The 13,027-nt window shown below is 35.5% G+C and overlaps 1 protein-coding gene across 2 annotated transcripts in view; it reads right to left on the reverse strand.

Annotated features, from left to right (window-relative positions):
• Positions 1-2,068: 2,068 nt before the first annotated feature.
• The window catches only part of PLXDC2 (plexin domain containing 2), a 259,751-nt gene continuing 248,792 nt past the window's right edge, over positions 2,069-13,027 (reverse strand). For both annotated transcript variants that reach the window (XM_005152966.4, XM_031052565.2), the window contains exon 14: positions 2,069-2,522. In XM_005152966.4, the coding sequence (XP_005153023.1) occupies positions 2,406-2,522 (117 nt within the window). In that variant the 3' untranslated portion in view covers positions 2,069-2,405. The remainder of the gene's footprint in view (positions 2,523-13,027) is intronic.

Genomic DNA, 13,027 nt, shown 5'->3' on the forward strand with positions numbered 1-13,027 from the left:
AAAAGTAATCAAAATATCAGATCGTAAAATTGTTGTTGTGTTTGCCTAATCATGTTACAAACACTGTCAGCTCCATTGCATGATGTGTATTACATACATGGGTAAAAACAGAGAAGACATGAGTAAATCTGCCAAAGTGTAGATCTATAAACCCATAATAATGTGTCTTCTTTACTTATTTGAAATATCCCTTCAACTTATAGTAGTACTGTGTTGATTTCTGTGAATTTCTTCAGATGTGCTCTGAAATTAAAATTATTTCAAACAGTATTACAGCATTCTTCAAATGGAAGCTCTACAACTGCTTCGTTTGGCCAATGAACCCTACCTGATGACTTCCAAGATTCATAGAAAAACTATTTGCACACCAAATACATGTCTAAGCGATGTGCACTGATACCTTTTTATTTAATAAAAATGAGTGTCACCGGATATATATGTGCATACATTTGGTTATTGCTTTTGGAATGAACAGCCTGCAATTTAATCCCAGTCTATTAGAAGCAGGGCTCTGCAGACCCACACAAATTGAAATGAGCACTTGCCACAGACTCTTCACCCGGCTTCAAGACAATGTGTTAGTATCTTCAGATTAATACTGGTTAGGTTTTGAACAGTTTGAATCACACTATAGATATTTTAAAACAGATGAAAAGTGTGTTACCCAAAATAAAAGAATACAGAAAATACAATATTGTATTATTTACTGAACAAAATAACAAGTAAAAATAGATTGGTTTTGTTTTTGTATTTTTTTAAACAGCATTAAGTAATGAAATTTAGACCATACAAGCATCAACAAGAAATGTAAATAACTGTACTATTAAGGTGGTATCTACAACTTTTTTTAACTGCTTGAAATCTTAAACTTCAAATGTTGTATACCTCATTTAAAAATGATACAAATGCCTTGTACAGTATGTAAAAGATTTGACAGTTGATGACTAGAATGAAATGTACACACAATACCTGAATTTAAAATTTTAATAGCTTAGGCCCAGATCATTTAAGTATTTAGGTTCCCACCCCTCATGGAATATCTAGGTCTCAGTGTGTATCAACCCCTTCCACGAAAGGAGTAACTACTCTTGATGGTGTGAAATTATAGTCTTGTCTTTCCCTCTACAGGGAGGGAAAGGGTCGATATTAAGGAAAGAATGGTTCCAATATGCAGAAATGTTATGGTATTGCAACTACACGAACCACCTTCTCTACACAACATAAAAATATTCTAGTATTAAGGATTATTTTACAACTCAGTGGAAATATGCAATAATGCAAACCATTTCCTTTGTCTGGATGACAAAAATGCAGTCTTAACAGTCACAAGAGCCCGCCTTGTGTTAGCTATAAAAAAAAATATATTTATATATATATTTATGCAACTACTATGTGCATTAAACAAAATCACTGTATGAATCAGCAGGGTTCAATAACACTTGTATCTGAATTACTGGAAGGGGTGCACTGAAGTCTGTGGTGCTTCTCAATAAGGACTCTCGCTGAAGTGTTGAAAGATAGAAACCCATTTGTTTAAAATCTTATTTTTCATATCACATTGCCTAAGAAATGGTCCATAAGATCTCTGGCAGCTAAAAGGATCTGTTGCCTTTACTTCAGCGTACTGCTTGGGAATGAAAGATATCCCTTGAAACAAACCTGAAAATTTTTAGTGAACACTGAAACTGAAAATCAACCCGATTTCATTGTTAACTCCCACAAAATAATTTCACCATTGTGAAAATTCTCTTTCATCTTCATTTCTTACCAATTTGAATATCATGAGTTGTTTAGAAGGCTAGTAATCAGCAATGTACAACATTGTACTACCTCTGGAAAGCATATACACTGTGACTTGTGAGTTAGGTGAGCAGGTTAATTTAGATTTGAAAGGTGAGTGTAGTTCGCATCCACTTATAGAAGTATTGGAAAACTCATTTTTTTTTATTCTTTACCTGCATTGAGATACCATTCTTACTAACCTGTGAAGACTGATCAGCACTCTTTGCACTGGAAGGGTACAGATTTGTCACTCATTCTTTGAGATACCAGAGAAGAACACTTGAACCAAAGGGCAATACCCTTGTGCACCAAAGCTTTATTGTATTTTTGATTACTGTGCATCCCCGTACCTAAAGCCAATAACATGGCACTTGTGCCATATTTCTGATACCGTAGGCATCCACTGACAAGTGTTCAGCATGAACCATTGTGTCTCAGTCCACTAACAAAAACTACTGTGCAGTGGTAGTCTGGTATCTTAGACAGTTTTTCTTCTTGGACAAAGCTTATCCAAAATCTTTGTTCTATCAGGCTACAGCAGCTTAGCGCTCCTTTTCTTTAAAGAGAGGCAAAGTAAATGTCTTACACCTGTAGGCCAGTACTGGTGTTCTGTCCTAGAAATTTTAGCACTGCTCTGATACGATGAACCCTTCTTTTTCTCCAACTGGTTCCACTTCAGCATAGGCAGGATGTCCAGACCCTCTTCTGAATTTCATTGCTGGCCATCTGCTTGGGCGTCGCTGTAACATCAGCAAGAAAATAAACATTCAGAAAATGAAGAAATTGTTAATAAAAATCTTTAACAACACCCTGCAATTTTGATCTCTCATACTAAACCCCACTCTGTGTAATTGCCACAGAAATTGAGAAGTGGAGCTCAGCAGCAACAAATATCAGAGGAATTAATCCTTTCTAAATTTGTAAGTGACGGCTGTTCTCAAAGACATAGCAAGTAATTACCACTAGTTTTAGCAACGGAGATAATAGCTCCTGCCAAAAACTGTTGATCAGTGGATTTGTGAATTCTGTCATATAAAGAACAGCTGATCCACCACACCCTAAAGGATCTGTCCACTGCTCTTCCACCCTGGTTCTGCACAGGAGTTTGCTAACACACGCTACTCCATGGGAGAATTGTGTAGCAGTTGAAAGAAACTGTACTTAAAAAAAATAATTATTTAGAACAAAATTTTGGCATGCTTATGCAGGATTGACAAAACACTGACTTTTTATTTCAAGTGCCATAATTTCTACTTCATTAGTTTACTTTGATGTTTCAAACAGAAGCAACATTTTTGTTTAAACTCTTATGACCTTTAGGTACATGGGTCTCTAGAAGTCCTAACCAATTTCCACTAGGATCTTTGATGCCTGTTTTAAAAACGGCTAATAGAGAAAAGAAACAGACCTTTTCTAGGATAGATAAAAAAAAATCCTGTATGATTATGATGCCTCTGGGAAGGAAAAGTATTTTGAAAATTCTGTATTTTCAAACCAATTCATGTCTGGGAAGGCTCAGACTTTGGGTGACCAAGCTGAAATTCTGCAAAGGGAATAGTTTTCAGGAAAGCAGAAAAACTTCTTAAAGTCAGTTAGCAAAGGAAGCTCTCTTAAAATGATTATTCTCTACTGAAAATTTTTTATCTCAAATCTGCTGATGCTTATTTCTTTAATGACAACAGCTATGATCTGCTTGGAAGCAGGGTTACAAGATATAGCAAGATTTATAGAAACATTGCAGGAAAATGAGAGGAGAAACAATGAAGATAAGTCACAGCCTATTTTTGCATTGACAGTTGAAATTCAAAATAATTTTAGTTTATCACCTTTCTTCTGAAAATAAACATTGCATTTGATTTTCTGTCCCCTTAATACCCCATTTTGATTGCCTTCAGATCACTAAGGATTTTTCATGCTGCTGAGGAGTGGTTTTGGGGACCACAGAGCAGAGACAGCCATGACATTATGCTGGGATTGTTGGATAACAGCCACTAAAGAAATCTTGGGGCACCACTGAATCTTGTTACCAACAAACCACACAGGTGTATGCAGGTACAGCACAAAGTCTTCTTCAGTGATCACTGTCAGGAAGATAAAAGCAATCGGTTCCTTTTTCTCCCATTGCCGGATCTGGTTACTTTTGAGGTGTCCAGAGTTAAATTCTGTTTGGCAGGTAATTTAAAATTCCAGGCCTTTCAATTCATCACCTTCCTATAAAGTAGGAAGGCAAAACACTGTCCTCTTTAATGGATGTCTTTTCCTAATAAGAAAACTTAAGTATATTCAAAATTTTGAGACCTTTTTCTACTAAAGCGTGATTCAGAGTGGTTTCAAAATTAAGGACAGTTTAGTTACTGCTAAAGAAAAAAAGACATAATCTGTTCTCAGATTCAGTAAAATAAATCAGGAATAATTCAATTAAATATAAAGGATTTATTCCAGATTTACACTGGTATAAATGAGAAAAGAATTTGATTGAGAGGTCTTTAATGAAAAGAAGAAATGAAAAAACACTGGAAAACTAGTAGGAAAAAATAATTAAAGACAATCTCAAATGGCAGTATATAAGGATGACTTGCCTTTTAATCTATTAAGATGATCCCTAATTTCATTTTAAGATGTAGCCATGATTCGTTACTACTTCCTTGCTGTGTTGCTGTTAGAAACTAAGTGTATAATTTTTAGCTACTCTTTTTAATTGGCCTTGCCAGATGATGAAATATGGAACAGATGTGTATCAGTCCTAATGATACAATGCCATATAGCATAAACATCATCCGTTGTCCCAAAAATAAACCAACAGATTTGAAGGTCAACTTCATATTACAGTTACAGCTTTCTGTGGTTTCTTGTCATGCCTGAGGTAAGATTTTCCATTCCTAGTGACAGTCTGTTTAAGTTCAACTTCTTTGTGTGCACGTGGATAATGTAAGTGGCTGCCAGCCTTAAAATAGAGCACTAACAAGCTAATAATTCATTGACCTGTGTATCAGCCCCTAAAGAGCTGTAGTGATATCACAGTTTTAATTGGTAAAACCAAAAGTAATTTAATTGATACAGGGAGATAAAAAGCTTATTGAGTTGGTGAAGCAGCTCAAGAAATACTTATTGCACTCTTCCCCTTTATTCTCTGAGAAGCAGAGTAATAAGAAGGCACAAAAAAACTACCTTCCAACCAACCCCAACCCCAAATGCCAAAACCTGACCAATAATACAGGCAGAAAGCAAGGTGGATATTTTTTCATGCAATTAAACAGGAAAAAAAAAAGTATGTTTCTTCCTCTGGAATTAGAACTTTTAGAGGAAATCCTCTGGCCTGTGTCTGGAGAGTTGCAACTTCTGCTTCCTTTCAGTGTAATACAAAGTGATAAAACATAGACTGAATCTTCCTTGGAGTCATTATTTTACGGAAATAAGGTGAGGGAAAAGTACCTGTGACCTTGCATGACCAGGATGCAGAAGATATATGCCAGGATGCAGAAAAATAATTTGTGATACACATTTTAAAAAAAGTTCCTATTTGAAGATCAATTAACATAAAATGAAAGAAACTAGCAGTTGGATAATCCATGGAAAGTGTTTCTTACCTTGTGCCTGTTTACACCATTGTTGGTGATTGTGCAGGATATTTGACTTCCTACAGCAATTCTAAGTCTGGTATAAGTATTTTTAACTAGATCTTGAAATAGAAGCAGAATGGATACTATTTGTCTTATTCCTGTGAAAAGGAGGGGATTCCACCTATGATTACTAAAGGGTGGAGGCTGGAATATCTTCTCACTGTTGTTACACAGAAAGGTCTCCAGATGTGTTCTTGTCATTGACCAATTTCTCCTTCTGACATATTTCAACACGAGGGAATTTTGAGCCTTACAGGTCCTATTTTATCCATCAAAATGTCATGATCTCATTATGACACATTAAAAAAAAGAAAGGTTTAATATGTATCTGAGAGCACTTAATTGAATATTTTCTAAACCCCTCTCAGTTGGTGTAATATGAACATGGTTTCCAGTACTACCTTCTGTGACTGTTTTTTTTTTAGGTCATTAGCTTTAGATTATATTATTTGCTGAACAGTAACTCTTTTGAACAACACAGAAAACAGTGGCTCAAGTTGAAAACTACAGGTGAGTTTCAGACAGATTTGGCTATATTGGCTGTATTTGACATAGAAATTTCTAGTAAACTTGATCATAGTGAAAGGGAGGAAATGGAAAAGAACCCATCAGTTTTTACATTACAAGCAAGTGTTAACTGTCTAGAGATCACTTAAAGTGAAGCCATTTATTTTCTACTGACAGCAAGGCTCCTACCTTATTATGACCTACTAGATCACCAGTGATACAACTAGAAAATAGGAATGGGACAGTTTGCTATAAACTAAACAGTTGCTATAAACTAAAATTCAGTAACAATTATGTATTTTGACACTGACTTGCAGATAAAAAAAACAATGTCTCAAATTAATACTATTTTGAAAACAAAGGAAGTGATCAGCTCAGAATTCCAGGGAAAAAGCGGGTACAAAATCAATTCAAGATTTTTAATGGATTTTAAAAATATCTGAAAAGAATAAACTGAGTACACATAGATGAGAAATAAAATCTACTTTATACATGACACAGAAAAATAAATTGTAAGGCATAAGCAATATGCAAGATCAATCACAGGAGGACAGACAGTTGTATAAAGTTGCTTTGAAAATTGGTGTTTGAAGATTGATGCCTTGCTCTTGAAGAGATTCTTGTGCTGACACTATATACTATGTCTAAAATTTATGCCAGTTAACACTTTTCACCTGAGATGGTAATTAATTAAAATCAATTGTAATAATGTGTATTTTATTAGCTGCAGTAATCCTGAGCACTTACATTCTGTTTCATATATCTGCATTAACACAAGTTCCTGTCAGGAATGGACAGGAAGAACTTGGCGACATGGATTACTTATTTGATATTCGTACAGTCTGTCCTCATCCTATCTTTCATTCAGTAGAGAAAAATGGAATAAGCATGATCTTGTACACATCTGCAATGTCAGAAGAGCAGTGAAGAGAAAACATAATGAAAAATCTGTCCCTCTGTTGTCTCCCCAGCCCTGCCCATTACACATTTCCCATATCCATTCTGAAAATTGTCTAAAATATTATCAACTGTTCCTTTGGATATTTCAACCAGCATAAAATCCCAGAGTGCTTGTGCATGGATCAACTCTTCATTCATATTCAGCAGTAAACCTGAACAGCAGATTTCACCAAGACACACAGACATTCTATTTCCAAATTGAGTTTACATGAGTACAAATAATTTAATTAGCACGAGAAGGTCAATCTTTCAGTCTTGAGAGACCCTCCAAAGCTCCCTAGCAAACCTGTTTCCCCACTAAACTGCACAAAGGCTGAAGGTACTGAATACTTTTTAGGCTGAATGCTCTGATACAACTTTATGTCCTCTACCTATTGATTATTTTTCTGAATTAAAAAACTTGGAAATCTTTCAGAGATCTGTTTCACTGCTTCTACTGAAAGCTGCATCTTACATTTCCATTGATGGCAAGTTCTTTGTCTAATTTGAGGGCACAAAGACATTTAAATCTGTTTAAAAGCTGTATTCTTTAACTACACTTTGCCAACAGGGCCTCTTTAACTCTCTTAACTGGAAATACGTATGTACAGAGCTATCCAAATTCTCGATCGATTGACAAAACACCAGAAAAAATTGTAATTACTTACTCAAACTGATTAAGAAAAGCAGAAAAAGCTATAGTAAGGTCTATTACTAAGTGAACATATGTTAACCTGATACCATCAAGACCCAGTAGGCTAAGACACTTGTCCACTTGTCTCATGACAAGGAAAGATTTTTCTGTTACCAAGTACCTTGCCTATAACTTGCATTTTTGTGTGCAAAGTTATCTGAAATATTGCTTATGCAGTTATAATCTGTGATCTGTATTTAATCTTTTCTAGAAGCACACCCAATTTATTTGGTAAATCACAGTCAGAAACGGATGAAGTTTCAAATAATTGTACTTCTGATATGTATTTCCAGGAATAAAAAAAAGATCAATTGCCTGACACCATGTTAATCTAATATTTTGAAGAAACTGTTCTGAAATAACAATTGCTTTAGACTTAAGATTCCGTAGGATCATTTATTTTTCTTTTTGATAGAAGTGCTTGTTTAAAGTATCTCTTTGTGATTTAAACCAATTCTTGTTATAGCAATGTTTCTGCAGTCTTAGGTTCATCTAAGTAGCTGGCTGCTGACAGATGAGAAACAGAATGCCTCCTTCCTCACCACCTTTGACTTTTATTGTCAGTGTTGATTATTTATTTTAGTGCTTCTGCCTTGTGGCCGATTTAGGTTTCCCTTGCTCAGCTGCTGGTTCCTGCTGAACTGGATAAGCTTTGGAAAAAATAACTTTACTATCAGTACAAGGCAATGACAGAGAGATCAATGGCAATACCCAAAATGCCAGGACACTGCAAGACTTTGAAAGAAGAGAAGAATGATACTTGTTCTTTTCTTTTTAGTCATCATCATCATGAAACACAATTCAGCCCAGGCTTCTGGACAAAACCAAATTGATGACCACATCAAGCCTATTTCAAACTAAACATACAATACCCTGTTAAATTTGTATAGATAATAAAACAATGGGCCACATCCCAGAAGAAAGCAGCAGAGCTGTGTGAGCATCATCACCTGTCTAAGCTAGCTGAGGATCTCTTTAATTCCTTCTTTCTTTTTCATTCTGCCTCTTACTTACTTCTCATTTGTTCAAAGAGGTACACTGCATTTGTGATATTAATGCAAAACCGGGAAATAGTGCATGGAGAACAGGGCTGGATTAAATGCTGGCTCTTATTTATGAAGTGCTGCTATGTTCAGAGATGTATAACAACAAGGTAGAAATAAGTATTAATTCCCTGAGCTCTGAAACACTAAGAATTATATCCAGCTTTTTTATACTATTTTCTCCTTTTATTTTCTTGCACTAAGCAGACAGCAGAAGGTCAAAATCTGAAGATCTACTGCAGATTTGTGTGCCACTGAATGTTTCTAGATACTGAAATATAATCCCCTGTACAGCTCAATTGTTAGGAGAATATCCAACAATTAGTGCTTTCTCAGATCACCTCAGCTACAGCTCAGAATTTGAGAACCATCCTCAGTCCATGCTAATATGCTGTCACCTTATTGTGAGATTAAGAAGAATTAAATGACAGGAATGCAGATCCTTCCATGCTGGTTAGTATTTACACTAAAAAACAGTCCGAGGCTTATTTAATTTACTGGTAAAGACATAATTCAAGTTAAATCACGAAAAGTCGAGGTGCATCCCCCAGGCTCTAATCATGCACTATTATTTTATTTGCTGAAGATGTGCAGCTGCTCATTCCTTCCTCCTCCTCTTTTTCTCCAAGGTCACTCCCTGGCTCCACAGCACCAGTTCAACTCTCTGTGTGGCCATTTGAAAATATCCAGCTTAAACATCCAAAATGAAGTAAAACAAACAACTAAAAAAGACATAGGTTTGTGCATGTGTGTGTTTAAGTGTACATGCATATTTCTAAGCAGCTGAATCAGCACAATAGAGCTCTGGAAGACTTCCAAGGAGGGTGGGAACATGAAGGCAAAAGCAGTGACCTTTAAAATGGGAGCTTAACTTGAAAGAATTATAATTTTTAACCACAAACACCCACACTGCTCTTCAGCATGTGACATACTAACTACTATTAAGACATACACAGCGACTATTCAAAAATATATAGCCTTACATCTTGTCTTTACAGCTTCAGAGTTGACATGTGTTTAATAACAGATTTGGTTTTGTACTTATAGTTGAATACAAGTCTCAGACTGGATGCCTGAGGTTAAGATGGTCCCAGTTTGCAGTGTTTAGACTCCTCAAAATCTCCTACCCGTGGAGAACTGCCGCAGAAGAATTTTACTCTGCTGTTGTCAAGCCTTACATAAGCACATTTGGCAATGGTATCATTGTGTCCAGCTGGGAAAAGACATCACAACATCGGACTCCCTGCTTTCATATTGGCCAGAAATTCCTCTGCTGTCTTCTCAGCTGTGACCGGATCATGTTGCCTTTGCTCCCGAAAGGGAGAGCACCGGCATGATAGCTGATGTAAGTTTCAAACATTAAAAAGACCTTGGACTGACACATAAGTAAGAAAGGTAACAAAACCACACAAAAAAGCATGCACATGAAAACTTCTTGTGGCATGTGCAACCCTTCTGACCACAGATAACTGCAAAAAAGCAAAAGGAATCTGAGTAAAAGACAGTCTGCCTTATGCCTTGCTTTTTGACTTGGTAAGTGTTCCCTGGACATTAACTGCTCTCAGTGCCAAAGCGCACACACTAAAGCAAATCAATAAGGGTTAAAAATATAAGAAACAAAGGACATGAAGAAAAAGAAGGGAAGAAATAAAACCTAAAATATTACTAAAACTGCTATTTGGCTCCAACTTACTGAATTTTGAACAAATCCATATAACTCATTTGGGAATTTATTTATTTACATTCAGCTTCAGCTATCACTTTTGCTATGATCTATATCACAGGCATGCAATCCACTCTACCACAAGGGCATCATGCTTGGCCACTAAACCTCAAATCCCGAATTCAAGTATACTACACAGGTTAGTGAATAAATTCATTACATTTTAGTTGTGGAATAGCTAGTGTGTAGCTCTATATGTTATAACTGGATTTCTGACCTAAACTGCTTTGTTGAAAAAGACATGAAGAACACTCTTTGACATGTATGCTACTTTTCAAAAATCAGTGCAAGTGAGTTCAAAGTATATTCAAGAGGCACAGGGTTCATGAAGGTAACCGTACGTGTGTAACTTGATTCATAAGGGAAACTTGCAGCCAACAAAATCAAATTCGAGGGAGATAAATGCCACATAGATAACCATAAATCAATAAATAAATAAACAAAGCATGCAACATTTCTTCTGTCACTATACAAGCTAATCTTTAGTCAACATTTAGTCTCGGCTTTTAGGAAGAGCCCACATTCACTGGAATTTTGACTGAAACTCCCTTAACTTTAAAAGCTGATAATTCATTCTGTCTTTAGGTCACCATGGAAGGGTCCAACTTAAACAATGAAACACATGTTGAATAGTGTGGGGGCTGGAAGAAACAGGAAAACATTTCATCTTTCTTAGAATCGTCTACACACTTAACAAAAAGGGGAAACTTTTTTGAAAAAGCATTGAACTATTTGGATGGTGTTCTTTAAAATGATACACTATCATGGACAAATTGAATAGCATTGGCATTCAAGACTTCTCAAGCTGTTTGTTCTAAATAGCTATTTTTGTTGCAGGTGGGTCAGCACATACGCATTGTGCTCAACAGCTCTTTAAAAAACTACATGAGGAAACATTTTCTTCAGACATTAAGGGTAAAACCCCCCCTTAGAATAATGTTACTCTGTTCTAAGACAATAGTTGCTTTTGGAATAATGGCATTTTATTTAAGACTTTTGCGTATTGCTTATTTATACCAACTACTGCACTCAGGATATCATTTAATGGTGCTCAGAAGTCTCACAAGGGATTGAATATAGGAGTACAACTTAAATGGTGAGGTCAAAGTGGAGGCATATTTATCCTTATGTGGGTGAGTTTACTACATGGCAAACATGAGAGACATCACAAGTGGGCTTTAAGATGAGCTATATGAAATCCAGAGTGAGGTGGTAAGTGAATACTGGGTGATATCTGCAGAGAACACAAGGGGAAAAGAGACTTAAAGCCTCAGATATGGGATCAACTAATTACACTTTTCTTTATTCCGTAACCAATCACAACTATAAACCAAATTGACTGAAAATTCCTTACATAGCCCTTAACCCAAAACTCCCAATGAAGTCCGTCTGAAAATGATGTTTTACCTACAAAATTATGACAGCATCCTAGAATCTTAGACATAAAAAGATTTTTTTTCTATTATTTATGTTACAGTTTTGAAGTAATGCTATGTTTATGCCAATATGATGCCTTTATAAACTACCTTCTTTAAACACTAATGAAGCAGGTTCCCATTATTTATTTTGCCCAGATGTAGATATATATTAGTTACTGATGATAGATAAACTGATGCAGACTTTAATTTGGCTAGAAGACTTGATGGCAGACTACAGTGTACTAGTAAATTTTTAGACAAGTACATGAGGGAGCTGCCTGTCCATCTGCCACATCTTGTTTTAACTGTGCAACTTGCTTTATTATTAATCAAGAGACTCATAGAAAACCATACTATTTTCTGAAATATTTATATGCTTGTTCTCATTTCATAACCAAGCCCATGGCAATGCTCTTGAGCTCTTTCTCAACAGATCCACATTTCATTCATTTCCCATAAATAAGGCAGTTTGTCTGTTACGGTATGTGGGATACCATGTTACTTGTAACAGCTTACTCAAATATTTTTCAATTGCAAAAACACAATAAGGAATGCTTTTCTGTTAGTGACCTATTTATACCAGTTATGCCTCACTATATTTGTTATATTTCAGCTTCAAAATGCAAGCCTGAAAAGATACATTCTCCTCTGTATTTGAAACATGGACATCATATATATTAGATGAATAAATGAATATTCTACTTTTTATTTCCTGAATAGCTCAAATACTTTTTTTTCCTTTCAGAAATTAAATTATTAAATTCCTTAAAAGCAATTTAATTTCCAGAATGGATTACCTTATTTTGTCCTTCTACACTTACGATACTAAAAATGGCTTTAAAGTTTAGAATTTGTGGATATGTTCTGAAACACAGAGTAGTTTCTTTCTCCACCCCTGTGGTTTCAGCACTGCATCAGTGGTTTTGTCATTCACAGGGAAAGGCCACCCCTTCATACCTAGAACTTTTTAATAATCCCTGCTAAAATCTTCACAAGTATCATAGCTTTCCTAGTAACCAGAGGAGGATGTAGTTTATAACACATTTTACATAAATTCACATATATATATATAAAACACATTCTTATAAATTTGATTTTGACTGACTTACGTCCTCCTGTCCTTATTTAATTATATTATCCAGAAAGATTATGTTTTTCTTTTTTGTCTAAAAGCCTACTTTGCTTGCTAAAAGACATTTTAGGCTTTGACTACATAGATTGATTAATGCCATCTGATGATTAAATTCAGTGGAATGGATTTAACAGAACTGATTAAGACACCAGTGCTGGCATGAGTACGG

This window comes from Melopsittacus undulatus, chromosome 1 (genome assembly GCF_012275295.1).
Source record: "Melopsittacus undulatus isolate bMelUnd1 chromosome 1, bMelUnd1.mat.Z, whole genome shotgun sequence".
In the NCBI taxonomy this organism is placed as follows: Eukaryota; Metazoa; Chordata; class Aves; order Psittaciformes; family Psittaculidae; genus Melopsittacus; species Melopsittacus undulatus.